The 17038-nt window shown below is 46.1% G+C and overlaps 1 protein-coding gene across 1 annotated transcript in view; it reads right to left on the bottom strand.

Annotated features, from left to right (window-relative positions):
• Positions 1-17038, bottom strand: part of LOC108799359 (Golgi integral membrane protein 4-like) — a 43702-nt gene that overhangs the window by 10773 nt on the left and 15891 nt on the right. Inside the window, exons 5-8 of the mRNA XM_018571218.1 lie at positions 10598-10708; positions 6443-6682; positions 4805-4956; positions 369-556 (exon numbers count right to left, since the gene is read on the bottom strand). Of these exons, the coding sequence (XP_018426720.1) occupies positions 369-556; positions 4805-4956; positions 6443-6682; positions 10598-10708 (691 nt within the window). The remainder of the gene's footprint in view (positions 1-368; positions 557-4804; positions 4957-6442; positions 6683-10597; positions 10709-17038) is intronic.

Here is a 17038-nt window from a genome sequence, read left to right as displayed (position 1 = left end):
TATATATATATCTCCATCTATACATACACTGTACACACACACACCCTTTATCTGCCACTTTTGTTGGACGGCTTTGTCTGTTAAAGGAAGTTCAAAAATAATGTGAAAAAAATTGGAAAAAAAGACAAGAAAAACCAGTGTCACCACCAAATTTAGAGATTGGTAAGCTGCAATGTATTACATTTGTGTTTCTGAGTTTAGATATGCTTTAATCCATAAGTCCAGCCAATGGCTGTGAGTAAAGATGGAATAGCCACAAAATAAGTATATTTAGGAATATTAAAAAAGTCAAATATTTTAACACTTTTGAGGCATAAAATGCTTTTAGACAAATGAGCGATCCTCTTTAATAGCTCTACAAAACCTACCCAACTCTGCCTCACTTTCGCCGATTCGTCTCAAGTAGCCATGATGCACTGCCCTATTATCCGATTTCCCAGCAGCTACATTGGCACGGTGAGTTTGGGCTTTCACAAGACCGTCACTGGCATTGATTTTGTTGCTTTCCACTTGTTTAGTCATCCTTGCATTCACCTTGCTAACGATGTCTTGCCAGCTGTTGCAGTAAAGAAAAAAAAAAAAAGTTGCATTAGGCTCCATCACTGGTCAGATCAGTGAGCCACCACTCCATCACCAACGGAAATGTTACACAATGTCACTCACCATTGAGACTGGGATAGTGGTACCTCACTTATCCAGAGAGGGAGGGACCTGTACAAACCATAGAGTATTGTTTTTTTTACCTCCCCCTGTCCTGCATAGCTATCCTGTTGGAGTTGACACCAGGAAGAAGATCACAAGTGTGACATTGGCCTGAAAATTGAAACTTTCACCTGTTTCCCCATAACACCCTTCCTACACCTTTCTATAGAACATTATTGTGGGGTTTTTCTCTGCAAAACAATAGACTGACATGTTTCTTGAGAAAGCCATTTATTATTTAAAACACAATAAAGTTTCATTTGTGCCAACTGACTTACGGATGTTTCTGCCACAACCAATTATTTAAACATGATTCATTTAAAAAAGGGAAACTTTTAATATGTAAAATTCTTAAAACAATGAATATAGCATAAAGTCATTTTGTAATTTAATGTAATTAAAAATTGCCTTACCACTTAAAAATGGTAGCCGCTGTACTGCTCTAAATCTGTCCAAAAAAAGCAATGCAATATGGCGACCTGGAGGCGTTCCATACACAGTTGGTGTACGGAACACCCCAGAAATGTCGCTTCCTGCTTCTGTGATTGGCCGACTGATTTTCTCAGGAGTCTGCACTACGATGCAAGTATAACTTTTGGCATCTCTTGCAATAGGAATTTCATTTTTAATGAAATACTCTCTAAGGGCTAATTACTACTTAAAAAGGATGCAGACACTGAACCTTTCCTCATTACAATACAAAGTCCACCAGCTGATTATAATGAACCCAGACCCTCCCATTCAGGAATCAGTCTGGAAAGCACATGCTGCAACAAACAGCGATTTCTTCACAACAGAGACAGACAGGGAAGGAAACTGCAACAAAGTGTGTTAAAATCCTTGTAATGTACACAGAATGGCCAGAGAGGATTGATTTTTTTCCCTCAACAAAAGTGGTGTTACTCTTTAAGCTGTAATAAAGCTAAATATATGGCTAAAATACATACGCAGGAGTTGTCTGCCAAAGGATTTGTATTCCTGTTGATTCAGTCCTGAGATTTATAAAACCCTGCCAGACAGAAGAGAGTAGTGGTATAAAAAGGTCAGGTCACAAACTTCAAAGAAATGGAGCTTGGTAACCTCCCTTCCCCTATCCTGTGACTAGACAGTGGAAAAGTTCTTTCTAATAACTACTCCTGGAGTAGTTATTAGAAACTACTCCAATGACAGATGTGGTTCTGATTGCTTTTCTATTAGGGAACTCGTGAATTGATAACTATAAAACTGTATACAGCTGACAACATGGACAACATAAGGTAAGTGTAGGTTGCCAGCCTCCTGAAAAAATTGCTTCTTGCCTGGCTGTCCCTCTTGCTTCAATACATTGCTACTGTTCCAGGTCAGGTAACGCAACACAATAAAGCTAGCAGAGCGAACAGGGGAAATCGCATCTTAGAGATCAGAAATGGCCGTCCCTGCATTTCTCTCATGACTGGTTTCCTTTAAAGCCTTTACAGCTACCCCAGAGTAAAACGCCTCCAATGCTGATTAATTAAGAGGGAGAAGAAAATATAGTGCTCTTCAGTCCTAAGCTCTTCAATTAAATGGGCTTAATGAAGGCTTTTGTTGACTCTCCTGCTGCGTCAACAATAACAAGGGAAGGAAAAAAAAAAAGAAAAAGAGAACTTTCATTACGGTTCCTGGCACAGATTCACCAGCATGCAGCAGAGGAAAGTGCTGGAATAATTCTGTACGGATCTATCAGCTGCAGCCTGTAAGAACTTGCCTATATATTTCTTCCCTGCAAATAATTCATTCAACGAACCGCTTGGAGGCTTAAAACAAAGGGTAACAATACTCTTCATCAGCAAGACTTCAATGCAAGTTTCATCAGATCTTTAAGAGGCACGTTGGCAAACCACAGAGAAAGCCAGAAATCATCTTTAGTGGAGAGATGCCTCACTAACCACCTTATTGCTGGGCTAAGCAAAGCCTAAATGGGTTCCAGGAGGAGAACACTGCGCTCCCCATAGACTCCCGTACAAGAATAACTTCATTGCAGCCATGGAAAAGGTCATCGCAGTTGCTGTGATGATGTGACTTAAAACTCTTTTAAAACCCAAAAACAATTTTTTTTTTACTTATTGCTGCTTATAAGTCCTTAGATGTGTTGGCTGCATTAGTTTTCCTGTTTTCAGGCTTTTGTCCTATATTTTCACCTGGCAATCCTGCAATAACACACTACCTGTTTCTCGGTGGCTATGCTCACTCTTCCACTAGATTTACAAAGGAAGCTATGGTTGTCACCCAGACTACAAACATACTGTACTTTTCGCTCCATAAGATGCACCTGACCATAAGACGCACCTCTACAATGCTGCTGCCCGTGTTGCCTGCGTCTAACTTCTGCATACTGAGACTCCTCCCTTTCCCTGTCATGTGGCATGACATAGGAAGGTGAGAAGCCGGTCAGAAACAGAAGTTGGAGCCGCTGGACGCGTGTGGTGTGCGACAGCTGAGGCGGCAGGGCTGCTGGCGCAGGAGATTGTCGAGACCTGGGGGGAATATTCGCTCCATAGATGGCACCTTCCTGGGCTGTAAAGGATAGGAGGTTGTAGTTCCACTTTAAGCATTTCTTTTTAAAATAATGCCAACTGTATAAGCCACTCCACCAAACTACCCTGAGCAGAACCATCCCACCTCAGGAACTAACTTCCCTTCTCTGAAGGTGGTAGCCTCCTGCATGACATCCCGCCCAATAAAAATCCAGTGCTGGGCTGCCCACACACTAACATCCCATATACTTAAATGGGACATGCCCACACAGTAGGAGCAATGTAACATTTAAGTCTATGGTAAAATTTCTCCAACAGTATGGGAATGTCCCAGTATTGGCATGTCCCATTTAGGTCTATGATTACCTTGCTCCTACAGTATGGGCATGTCCCATTTCAAGTCTATGTGACAAAACGTCAGTGACAGTATTGTCCACTTCCTTTTCAGTCATATTAACTCAATTTACTTTCGTCAGAGTTTAAGCAATCTTTCCATTGTGGCCCTGCTGAGAGGCCATACAGCTAAGCAGATGTGTGTTCTGCTCTTCCCTCAGGTGGAAAGCCACCATTTGGCATTGGATAAGTGTAGGACTGGGGGTTGGGGTAATACAATAAGGACTATTGACCAAAAAATGGCCATGTGGTCATATAAAGTCAATGGTAAAGGTCAACATACAACAGTGGGGCAGGGATGGCACCGGCTGCAACTGATTTGACCAGCAGGATCATGCCTATTCACAACTCCAATGACTAATAGTGCCCTGTAAATCCCATTATTTTTTTCACTAATACCTAAAAGCCTTGAGCCACTAAACACCACCAGCTAAAATGAGACTATAAGCAGTAGGCATGAACTCTGGTTCGGATCTAAGCTGGTCCGAAACTTAGCACCTTCGAACAGTCCCACACTCCCACCCAATAGGCTGCAGTACCCCACAGCTGCATGTAAACAAATGGGCGGGATGCTTTTGCTGACGTCATAGCTACATAAGGTAAATGTCAATGTAATTTACCAAAAAACAAGCATGTAGCCATATAAGGTAATTGACATCACTGTATCCTACCCCTTTGCTTACGTGAAGCTACTGGTGGGGAATTCCCTACCAACAGCTGATTGGGTGGCATGGAAGAAATGTCCTTCCATGTTTGGGAGGGGCTCCTTCTGGGTGCGGAGGAGCTCAGGTTCGGTCCGAACCTTAGCTCATCCCTAATGAGCAGTGCGGCCCTGCCACAGACCCTGATTTACAGCTCAATCCTCACTGAAAACTTTGGATAAGCAAAATGCATTTAAAAAAAAATAGGTTTGTGGGCTTTTCTTCTTTTACTATGACCACAACAGCAATGGCAATATGAAGCCCAGGGTGACCATCAGAACAATAGTTACAGTTTATTCACCATCTTCCTATACACATTTTCCAGGAAACAAAACCTATTAAAAGCAGCATGTTTGCTGCTGGGTGTTTCAGAGCTTGTAAAGCCACAAATCAATTCAGTATGTGATAGAGCAGACTAGAAAGGGATTAATCAGCATGCAAACTTGAGTCACAGCAATAAGGATAAAGGATTAGGCAGAGAGAGAGGGAAAAAAACAGCTCTTAGCCACACACCTGTGAACCGGCACTTGTTCTTTGGCAAGTAGAACATTCGCGGCGGGTGTTTTTTTATCCGCAGCTCCTGGTGGGTCAGGCAGGGCGCCTTTGTGGACAGCCGGTTGCTGGGGTGGCTGCGGGATATGTGGCAACACAGCTAGCTTCTTATCCTGCAAAATGTAAAAGCAGCAGGACGTTAGTACTAAAGCTGAAATACAACTAGGATTTCTTTACTGCAGTTAATAATCTATGAGTTATGTCCCCATCCTTCATCAGCTCATAAGTCACATTTAGATACGCCTGGTTTTTGTCAGTGGATGGAATGATCTAAAATGAACTTGTGCATTGACCATGCAAGGCAAAGCCACAGGTCCACTTTGATTATGGCTCCAACAGCAGTTTAGGTTTACCTTTTCTTTGCCCTCGCACCAAGGAAAAGAAAGACAAAAACGAAAAAAAAAGAAGGAAGAGGAAAAACGCGAAGAAAGGTAAAGGGAGGGGAAAAAAAAAAAGGGAAAAACGAGAAAGAAAAAAAAGGAAGAGGAAGCTAGGAAAACGGAAAAGAGGTGAAGGAAAAAAGGAAGGTACGAGGTATTGAAGAAGGGGCATCATGTTATGAATACTCTTCCACCCTGGGTGACAGCAACACTGATGCCTGGCATTTGGCCATTTAGGCACCCAAAGCTGTCACATGGAGTGGGGAAAGAGTAGTTTCTAATTTGGTACCAGTGGCCAAACAAAGCAGCAGGCACGTGAAGGGAAAATCAAGTGTAGGCTGCCAGTGGGGCCATGGTTAACCCTGTGACCCTACTGCTATGCCATGCAAGTCAAAAGCACAGATTTACTTTTAAGCTAAACTCCAGGCAAATAAATCTTTTTTTATCTTGTTGTTAGAACTTTTGCCATGCACCCTACTACACTAATTCTGGGCGATGGTGCGGGATAGATGTTGAAAGTTAGGTTTCTAGATGAATCTGTGATCCCAATGGAAAGATTTCTCCTCATTTCTTTATCTCTGGGACACAAGAATGGGAACAGGGTTCACCAGGACCGAGAGACAAAGACAGAGGCACCAACCCAAAGTAGGTTGGCATCCCTTCAAATCATTAAGTTCACGTGTTTGCAGGGAATAAAGAGACCTTGTCACCTTGACCATCTGACCGCCAGATAGTATACTCACCCCATCAGCACTTCCTTGCTCTGCTGCAGCCAATAAGATTACCAGAATTTTTGGGGCATATAGGAGCATGTGGCCTGCTACCCTGGGACAGTGCCTAGACCTAGCAGTCAACTGCTAAGCCTAAGCATCATCACATGACCAGGGGAGTGACGACACCACTACCCGGGGCTAGTGACACAGCCCATCAACGTCACCACTCCCTGGGGCCGCTGACAGAGCCAATCTAAGAGCAGGAGCAGCAAGGAAGTGCAGATAAGGTTAGTAAAAGGGGGTCGGGAGCTCGTTCTAGAAAACACAGTTACCTTGCTCATGCAGGTGTCTCTTTAATGCTTCAACACACAAAGACTGTGCACTTCTAAACGTGTGGCAGAATATATCTTTAAAAAAGGTGCCACCAAGCACTTGCCATTTGTTTTGAAGTAAGAAATATCTGCATGGATGTAAATTGAAACACATCTCTATTGATCCAAAATTACCTCCTTGTGGACTTGCAGGCTGTTAACTGTCCTGGTAAATTTCCCAACATAGCTATCATTGTGCACCCCCAGTCCCTGGGCTGCCACATGTACAGAGGGAAGCAGGGGGTTGCTCTGCGACGCGGGCCGAGCCTGGGAAGCCTCCTTCACATGTTGGGCTACCCTTCCAGGGATGTTTTCTTCCCTCTTTTGATTTCCAGTGGAGCTCTGAGGCCCCTGAGAAAAAGGTTTGTTCAGATTCTGAAGAAGAAGACAATGAGTCAGAGAGCAGAATATTGTAATGAGACCACAGCCGGGGTTTTTTTCTTGTGTCGATCACATCTGGTCTACACAACTGCCACTGTGCCTCTAGCCTGGCTCACCTTATCTCTGCATTACAAATAAGACCTAGATTTTCAGCCCAGAGCCAAGCCAACCACACTGCAGATGAATTCATTAAATATTAACACCCCACAGCACATAATACAATCCGTCAGGAGAAACAAGTAAAACCAGAGGAAGACTCCGCATTAATGTGTAATTCTACCTTTGAGCACAGGCACAGTCTCGCACATAAAATTTCCCTGCAGGTTTGTATGCTTTCTCTTTTCTATTTCCGAACGTGTGCCCTGGCAAAAACAAAATGACATGGGTTTCTTCCAACCGTTATTCTCTGTGGAAGTAAAACATAGCCCCACTGTCTCTTAAAATGATAGTAAAGTCGAAATGTTTTAAAGCTATTTTAAAACGTTGTGGCTCCACAAACACACAGGTACAGCAATTCAAGCCGATTCCCTGCTCCCTGTGCCCCCCCCCCCCACTTCCTCACTTCTTCCTTTTCCAAGCTAGTAGATGGACGGCTGCTGGAGACTGCTCTATCCCTTGATCTTGTACTGGACAGGAAGTTCAGGGAAGCGGTTTGGAAATATGATGGCTGTAAGTGCTTGGGCAGAAATATAAAAAAAATTATTTGCTGAGTGATGTATATTGGTTTGATCTGAATTCATTATTGAAGAAGGTTTGAGAGTTTTAATACTACTTTACATACAATGGCATGGCATGACTTGTTTCCTAAAGTGACATTAAAGGATATTTTTTTCCCCCCTCCCCCCAATGTTAATGTTAGCACTTCCCTTAAATGATGTCTCGAAATTCGATCTTCCTCTTCTTTCCTGATGTTTTCATCTGTCCCTCCAGCGGTGCGGCGGCTCTCCGATCCAGCGCTGACTCCTCTCTGCTTGCAGGCACTTCCGATCCAGCAGTGTCTGCATGCGGGTGCACGCGTCCATGGACTTACCTTGCGTCTCTCCTCGTCTCCCGGCTGAGAATCCGAACTGCGAATGCGCCCGCCCCAAGATGCTTTGCGGTCGCCGGAGCAGTTTCGTTTTCTCGGAAGGGAGCGCGCAGCGAAAACAAGGTAAGTTTAAACCGCTGTTAAAGCGTTTAAAAAAAACCCCAAAAAAACGTTTTGCCTATATCTACTGCTCGATAGCAGTAGATATAGGCAACGAAAAACTGAGGATTTAGAAACCCTTTAACTGCTGCCAAGTGTGTATACTTATGACAGTTCCTGAAGCCATTCTTCAGAAATATGAAGAGATAACAACAAATATTAATTGTAAACATAGAGGAAGACTCAGAAAGTTTCACAAATACTTTTATTCTTGTTTTTTTTTATGCTTTTTTCATTTCTATTTTCCCAATTGTGCTCTTAAAAATAATCTCTTACAAGTGTGTACACATTTGACAGTTGCTAAAATTAAAAGAAAAAAAAAAAAACACATTGCCCTTTCAACTGGTCATTGTTCCTTGGAACCTGCAGGAGTGGGGAACAGGCAAGTAAAAATTATTTTACACAGCTACCCCTAGACAAAAATGAACCAAAAATGAGCAACCCTTGCAGTGTGGAGGTAGCCCCACTGCAAATGGAGTTTTTCTTTTTTTAACCTAGAGATAGGCGTTAAGACTATAAGGGGTCTTGTTAATTGAGAGATCTGGTCTATTTATTTATGTCTATCTTCGGTCCACGCGGTTGGCCTTTTCGTAGAGTGGTCATCAGCAGGCTGCAGGTGCATTATTTACTTTATTTCATTTATTTTAAAATTTTGATTTATTTATTTTTATATTTCTACATCCTTTTGTTATCATTTTCTTAATTGTTGATATTAATTTGTGTTTATTATTTTAAATTTTTTTCATGTGCCTCATGTATGGGCATTTCTCCTTTTTTAATGGTATGTCACTCATGTGCTATCTATGTTTACAACCATCATGTGATATGTATCAATGTAATTACTGATTTACCATATATATCGATCAGTTCTTTTTACCAACAGTATCCCCCTGAGGAAGCCTTTAAGGCGAAACATGTTGGGGTATCCAGGGAAATATGGCCTCTGCTTAATTCATTATGAATAATCAAGACTACTGTTATGAACTGTACTACTATCACATCATGTTTGCTTATTGACCAGTTTCTCAATCATGACAATGTAATTTGTTTTTTAAACTATTTTTGTGAACAATACATTTTTTAATAATATCGTGAGAGCACAATAGTTTTTTTAAAGCCCCCCATTTTGGGCTCTTGCATACCTGAAAGTGGTATTTATTCACACAAAGTTACATACAAACTAATATATGAATATTTCAAAAAAAGGCAGAGGGAGCAAAGTTAGAGAGTTAGGTAAGATTATAATAAAACTGGTTCAAAAGCAGCGTTTTCCTTTGAAGTGTGAAGATTCACTCAGACTCGAGGTCAGTTGGGGGATATCCTACAGGGACTCTTCGCCGATTGGTCTCGAGGACCTTGTGATTGATACTTCCAGTGGCTGATCTCCCCTCTTACTGAATCCGGAAAGCGACGAGAATTTAGTCACTTCTGGTTTCAGGCTGTCACTTTTCTGGCTGCACAAGCATAATAAATAAATTAATGAAAGTGACATATAAAAAATGTTTTTTTAAATTTGAAGTCCTCCATTCCCATGCATATGCACATACAAAAGTAAAACACATCAGGTGCGCCCATGTGCGAAAAGAACTGCATCATATCGTCATGAACATTGGAGTGAGAGAAATCATTCTTGGGCCATCACTCACTGCAACTGTAAACTGATGAGTGGCAAAAGCGTTTAAAAAAAAAAAATTTTGCTTATGCACAATTTTGGTTACCAAATTTATTTGCCATTTCAAGGACGTGTTCAATTTTAAGGCTAAACATGTTTGGTATTTACGTGACGCAATCCCATCTGTTATAGTTTACCAACAAATTGGGCATTGTGTTGCGTGTACTAAAATTTTAGTATATTATTTCCTAAAAATATTGATTTAGAAAACATTTGTCCAAGTATCATGCAGCATAAAAAATTGCAACTACCCTGTTTCCCTGAAAATAAGACCTAGTACCATTTTTGGGAATTGCTAAAATATAAGACCTACCCTGAAAATAAGACCTAATTGTGACCATTCCCAGGGCCGGTGGTGGCATAAGGGGGAACCTGAAGAGCCGCTGGAGAGAATCAGCGGTGCCAAGGAAGGCAGCGTTAGAGGAAGCAAGGCGGCAGCGGAGGGACAGAGCCGCATAAGCCGATGCTTCCTCTATAGCGCCGGCTCCTGTCACAGGCGGAGTGATACCAAAATGCACTCTACCTGCGAGGAATCTATAGGGAAAGTGCGCTTCGCCCATTCTGGCCAGCGATTGGAAAGGTACAGCACCCCTGATTGCCCTGATCACCTTATTCTTACCTTTCCATTTTGGATTATTTAATTTGGATTTGCATTAACTTTGGATTGTTATACAATAAAAAAAAACAAAAATAGGACCTACCCCGAAAATAAGACAGGGTCTTATTTTCGGGGAAACACGGTAGCATTTTTGTTTCCTCTACAATGCCTTTGCAGTTAGAAATTATATGCTTGGGGGTTTTAAACGGTTTTCAGCCCAAATGGAAAAACAAAAACAGATTTTTACAAAATAAAAAAATTGCGGCAGTAACAAAGTGGTTAAAAATTAAAATTAGTTAGGGGCGAGTAGGAGAGGTTTATTCCCATAGAATACTTGAGCACAACAGATCTCTCCTACATAATAGCCTTTGCAGATCCCTTTTTTGATCTGGAACATCTCAACCCTTGTACTGGATGGCCGTAGCACCAATATTGTAAAAAGTAATCACTTACCTTTGTATAGGAGGTCAGAGAATGTTGATTATAAATGCTGGAACCTGTGTCTTTGAAACTTGGCATTCTCTTCAAGGCATCCTTTAGCTGTCTGAATTCCTCCATCTGAGCCTAGATGAAAGATGTTAATGGGAAATCGTAAGTCTATATAGCGATGTTGCCCAATGGATGTCCCAAAATTCACACACACACAACTAAATTCTGACCAACGTAAAACAGCAGCAAGATCCCCTCCTCCAACATCTAAAATGATGTTGGCCTGTCCTTCAAGGTAAACTGTGTAAGAATATTGGCTTTTGGTGTTATCACTAACTACATTATATTTTGTTGGTTACAGAGCCAAATTGGTGTGGAGGGAGAGAGAGAGAGAGAGAGGAGAGGGGCGAGAGAGAGAGAGCGAGAGAGAGAGCGAGAGAGAGAGCGAGAGAGAGAGCGAGAGAGAGAGCGAGAGAGAGAGCGAGAGAGAGAGCGAGAGAGAGAGCGAGAGAGAGAGCGAGAGAGAGAGCGAGAGAGAGAGCGAGAGAGAGAGCGAGAGAGAGAGCGAGAGAGAGAGCGAGAGAGAGAGCGAGAGAGAGAGCGAGAGAGAGAGCGAGAGAGAGAGCGAGAGAGAGAGCGAGAGAGAGAGCGAGAGAGAGAGCGAGAGAGAGAGCGAGAGAGAGAGCGAGAGAGAGAGCGAGAGAGAGAGCGAGAGAGAGAGCGAGAGAGAGAGCGAGAGAGAGAGCGAGAGAGAGAGCGAGAGAGAGAGCGAGAGAGAGAGCGAGAGAGAGAGCGAGAGAGAGAGCGAGAGAGAGAGCGAGAGAGAGAGCGAGAGAGAGAGCGAGAGAGAGAGCGAGAGAGAGAGCGAGAGAGAGAGCGAGAGAGAGAGCGAGAGAGAGAGCGAGAGAGAGAGCGAGAGAGAGAGCGAGAGAGAGAGCGAGAGAGAGAGCGAGAGAGAGAGCGAGAGAGAGAGCGAGAGAGAGAGCGAGAGAGAGAGCGAGAGAGAGAGCGAGAGAGAGAGCGAGAGAGAGAGCGAGAGAGAGAGCGAGAGAGAGAGCGAGAGAGAGAGCGAGAGAGAGAGCGAGAGAGAGAGCGAGAGAGAGAGCGAGAGAGAGAGCGAGAGAGAGAGCGAGAGAGAGAGCGAGAGAGAGAGCGAGAGAGAGAGCGAGAGAGAGAGCGAGAGAGAGAGCGAGAGAGAGAGCGAGAGAGAGAGCGAGAGAGAGAGCGAGAGAGAGAGCGAGAGAGAGAGCGAGAGAGAGAGCGAGAGAGAGAGCGAGAGAGAGAGCGAGAGAGAGAGCGAGAGAGAGAGCGAGAGAGAGAGCGAGAGAGAGAGCGAGAGAGAGAGCGAGAGAGAGAGCGAGAGAGAGAGCGAGAGAGAGAGCGAGAGAGAGAGCGAGAGAGAGAGCGAGAGAGAGAGCGAGAGAGAGAGCGAGAGAGAGAGCGAGAGAGAGAGCGAGAGAGAGAGCGAGAGAGAGAGCGAGAGAGAGAGCGAGAGAGAGAGCGAGAGAGAGAGCGAGAGAGAGAGCGAGAGAGAGAGCGAGAGAGAGAGCGAGAGAGAGAGCGAGAGAGAGAGCGAGAGAGAGAGCGAGAGAGAGAGCGAGAGAGAGAGCGAGAGAGAGAGCGAGAGAGAGAGCGAGAGAGAGAGCGAGAGAGAGAGCGAGAGAGAGAGCGAGAGAGAGAGCGAGAGAGAGAGCGAGAGAGAGAGCGAGAGAGAGAGCGAGAGAGAGAGCGAGAGAGAGAGCGAGAGAGAGAGCGAGAGAGAGAGCGAGAGAGAGAGCGAGAGAGAGAGCGAGAGAGAGAGCGAGAGAGAGAGCGAGAGAGAGAGCGAGAGAGAGAGCGAGAGAGAGAGCGAGAGAGAGAGCGAGAGAGAGAGCGAGAGAGAGAGCGAGAGAGAGAGCGAGAGAGAGAGCGAGAGAGAGAGCGAGAGAGAGAGCGAGAGAGAGAGCGAGAGAGAGAGCGAGAGAGAGAGCGAGAGAGAGAGCGAGAGAGAGAGCGAGAGAGAGAGCGAGAGAGAGAGCGAGAGAGAGAGCGAGAGAGAGAGCGAGAGAGAGAGCGAGAGAGAGAGCGAGAGAGAGAGCGAGAGAGAGAGCGAGAGAGAGAGCGAGAGAGAGAGCGAGAGAGAGAGCGAGAGAGAGAGCGAGAGAGAGAGCGAGAGAGAGAGCGAGAGAGAGAGCGAGAGAGAGAGCGAGAGAGAGAGCGAGAGAGAGAGCGAGAGAGAGAGCGAGAGAGAGAGCGAGAGAGAGAGCGAGAGAGAGAGCGAGAGAGAGAGCGAGAGAGAGAGCGAGAGAGAGAGCGAGAGAGAGAGCGAGAGAGAGAGCGAGAGAGAGAGCGAGAGAGAGAGCGAGAGAGAGAGCGAGAGAGAGAGCGAGAGAGAGAGCGAGAGAGAGAGCGAGAGAGAGAGCGAGAGAGAGAGCGAGAGAGAGAGCGAGAGAGAGAGCGAGAGAGAGAGCGAGAGAGAGAGCGAGAGAGAGAGCGAGAGAGAGAGCGAGAGAGAGAGCGAGAGAGAGAGCGAGAGAGAGAGCGAGAGAGAGAGCGAGAGAGAGAGCGAGAGAGAGAGCGAGAGAGAGAGCGAGAGAGAGAGCGAGAGAGAGAGCGAGAGAGAGAGCGAGAGAGAGAGCGAGAGAGAGAGCGAGAGAGAGAGCGAGAGAGAGAGCGAGAGAGAGAGCGAGAGAGAGAGCGAGAGAGAGAGCGAGAGAGAGAGCGAGAGAGAGAGCGAGAGAGAGAGCGAGAGAGAGAGCGAGAGAGAGAGCGAGAGAGAGAGCGAGAGAGAGAGCGAGAGAGAGAGCGAGAGAGAGAGCGAGAGAGAGAGCGAGAGAGAGAGCGAGAGAGAGAGCGAGAGAGAGAGCGAGAGAGAGAGCGAGAGAGAGAGCGAGAGAGAGAGCGAGAGAGAGAGCGAGAGAGAGAGCGAGAGAGAGAGCGAGAGAGAGAGCGAGAGAGAGAGCGAGAGAGAGAGCGAGAGAGAGAGCGAGAGAGAGAGCGAGAGAGAGAGCGAGAGAGAGAGCGAGAGAGAGAGCGAGAGAGAGAGCGAGAGAGAGAGCGAGAGAGAGAGCGAGAGAGAGAGCGAGAGAGAGAGCGAGAGAGAGAGCGAGAGAGAGAGCGAGAGAGAGAGCGAGAGAGAGAGCGAGAGAGAGAGCGAGAGAGAGAGCGAGAGAGAGAGCGAGAGAGAGAGCGAGAGAGAGAGCGAGAGAGAGAGCGAGAGAGAGAGCGAGAGAGAGAGCGAGAGAGAGAGCGAGAGAGAGAGCGAGAGAGAGAGCGAGAGAGAGAGCGAGAGAGAGAGCGAGAGAGAGAGCGAGAGAGAGAGCGAGAGAGAGAGCGAGAGAGAGAGCGAGAGAGAGAGCGAGAGAGAGAGCGAGAGAGAGAGCGAGAGAGAGAGCGAGAGAGAGAGCGAGAGAGAGAGCGAGAGAGAGAGCGAGAGAGAGAGCGAGAGAGAGAGCGAGAGAGAGAGCGAGAGAGAGAGCGAGAGAGAGAGCGAGAGAGAGAGCGAGAGAGAGAGCGAGAGAGAGAGCGAGAGAGAGAGCGAGAGAGAGAGCGAGAGAGAGAGCGAGAGAGAGAGCGAGAGAGAGAGCGAGAGAGAGAGCGAGAGAGAGAGCGAGAGAGAGAGCGAGAGAGAGAGCGAGAGAGAGAGCGAGAGAGAGAGCGAGAGAGAGAGCGAGAGAGAGAGCGAGAGAGAGAGCGAGAGAGAGAGCGAGAGAGAGAGCGAGAGAGAGAGCGAGAGAGAGAGCGAGAGAGAGAGCGAGAGAGAGAGCGAGAGAGAGAGCGAGAGAGAGAGCGAGAGAGAGAGCGAGAGAGAGAGCGAGAGAGAGAGCGAGAGAGAGAGCGAGAGAGAGAGCGAGAGAGAGAGCGAGAGAGAGAGCGAGAGAGAGAGCGAGAGAGAGAGCGAGAGAGAGAGCGAGAGAGAGAGCGAGAGAGAGAGCGAGAGAGAGAGCGAGAGAGAGAGCGAGAGAGAGAGCGAGAGAGAGAGCGAGAGAGAGAGCGAGAGAGAGAGCGAGAGAGAGAGCGAGAGAGAGAGCGAGAGAGAGAGCGAGAGAGAGAGCGAGAGAGAGAGCGAGAGAGAGAGCGAGAGAGAGAGCGAGAGAGAGAGCGAGAGAGAGAGCGAGAGAGAGAGCGAGAGAGAGAGCGAGAGAGAGAGCGAGAGAGAGAGCGAGAGAGAGAGCGAGAGAGAGAGCGAGAGAGAGAGCGAGAGAGAGAGCGAGAGAGAGAGCGAGAGAGAGAGCGAGAGAGAGAGCGAGAGAGAGAGCGAGAGAGAGAGCGAGAGAGAGAGCGAGAGAGAGAGCGAGAGAGAGAGCGAGAGAGAGAGCGAGAGAGAGAGCGAGAGAGAGAGCGAGAGAGAGAGCGAGAGAGAGAGCGAGAGAGAGAGCGAGAGAGAGAGCGAGAGAGAGAGCGAGAGAGAGAGCGAGAGAGAGAGCGAGAGAGAGAGCGAGAGAGAGAGCGAGAGAGAGAGCGAGAGAGAGAGCGAGAGAGAGAGCGAGAGAGAGAGCGAGAGAGAGAGCGAGAGAGAGAGCGAGAGAGAGAGCGAGAGAGAGAGCGAGAGAGAGAGCGAGAGAGAGAGCGAGAGAGAGAGCGAGAGAGAGAGCGAGAGAGAGAGCGAGAGAGAGAGCGAGAGAGAGAGCGAGAGAGAGAGCGAGAGAGAGAGCGAGAGAGAGAGCGAGAGAGAGAGCGAGAGAGAGAGCGAGAGAGAGAGCGAGAGAGAGAGCGAGAGAGAGAGCGAGAGAGAGAGCGAGAGAGAGAGCGAGAGAGAGAGCGAGAGAGAGAGCGAGAGAGAGAGCGAGAGAGAGAGCGAGAGAGAGAGCGAGAGAGAGAGCGAGAGAGAGAGCGAGAGAGAGAGCGAGAGAGAGAGCGAGAGAGAGAGCGAGAGAGAGAGCGAGAGAGAGAGCGAGAGAGAGAGCGAGAGAGAGAGCGAGAGAGAGAGGGGGCGAGATAGAGTGGGAGAGAGGGGAAGAGAGAGGGAGGGAGGGGGAGAGAGAGGATTGAGATTGTCATTTGTACCTCAAGTTTTATCATCGCTCCACCCCTCTCTGATTACACTATGCGTTTTCACTATACTTTCTGACTGTTCTGAGGCATTGACAAAATTTCTCTGCAGTCTCAGCAATTATAAATATGCCACTGCTAAGAGCAGATCTGCAAGCGAGTATCGAATTTGTCTGCTTTATGAATAAATGATGAATAAAGCAGATAAATAAGGCCCAATTGTATTAGTGTATTTTGTCTGGACAGAACAGGAATGCTTGCAGTCAGATTATTATAGAGCAAGGACGTACAAACAGGGGAAGATTTCACCCATGCCAGAGGGACTGCAGAGTGCCAGGTTTACCAGACTCTCCATTCATTATTGTACCGGTCAAAGATGGAGAGACTGTTATCAATGCAAAAACTCCTTCATTACAGGGGATGTTTAGAGTAAAAAAAATTATATATATTTTTAATTTCATGTTCTATATTTTAATAAAACCTTAGAAGGAAATTATGTTTGATAATTTTTCTTCTCTTGTAAAGCGCTGTACAAACATCTGCTGTATAAATCCTGTATTATTATTTCAATAGGTTAGTGTTTACAAAAAAAAAGCTTGTTTTTAACCTGCTCAGGGAAGCGAGGGATACCAGCTCCAGGGTGTTGAATGTAATTCACCAGACTATGTCACAGGCAATTCCTTTCGACCGATGCAAAGAAAGCTTTTGAACGCGCGGGCTGGAGCTTTAGGCCTCATTTCACACACAACGCAAGCAAAATTGTATATTGCGTATATACGAGAGTCTATGCGCGTATATGCGTGCACTATATGTAATCCCAGAATGCATCACTCATAATGGAATTTTAATGTGCTGTACGCATGTCTGCGTATATGCGCGTAAACACGCGTATGTGCGCGTAAATACGCAGAGATACGCTGCCCGGATGCATCTCTGTTCCATTCTGTTTTTGCACATATATACGCGGCGCAAATATACGGCTCCATATGAGGCTGTGTGTATGGAGCCATTTATTTGCATATGTTGCATATGGTACAATACGTACGTACGCGCGGCAGTGTGAATGAGGCCTTATGGGGGCCACCCTAACCACATCGGCCTACAGTCTAAAATGACCAAAATAGATCTCTGCGCTCTATTCAACAACTATGGCTGTGATTAAATGTTAATGAAACCAGGTAGAATACTTCTCGCCATCTAAATGGGACCCGCCAGGTGTTCCCACTGTCTCTAAATGGTACAAGTATCCACCATATCAGGCAGTGTAATATTCTTAAAATGAAGATTCTGCCTCGGATCCTATAATCGCCTTCAGGCCTTACCCATTCAGCTTCCACACAATTTTTTTCAAGAAACTACACAGCGAATTTAGCTCTTTTCTGAATTTGAGTGAGCTACCTTCCCACACAAGACAAAATTCTATCTCTTCCTCATCTAATTCCAATTGAAGCACAATCATTGCTTTATTGTGGCCACCAGAAGCAACTCCCCGCC

Source organism: Nanorana parkeri, unplaced genomic scaffold (genome assembly GCF_000935625.1).
Source record: "Nanorana parkeri isolate BGI_ZX_2015 unplaced genomic scaffold, ASM93562v1 scaffold1702, whole genome shotgun sequence".
NCBI lineage: Eukaryota > Metazoa > Chordata > Amphibia > Anura > Dicroglossidae > Nanorana > Nanorana parkeri.
This window is presented reverse-complemented; position numbering and strand designations above follow the sequence as displayed.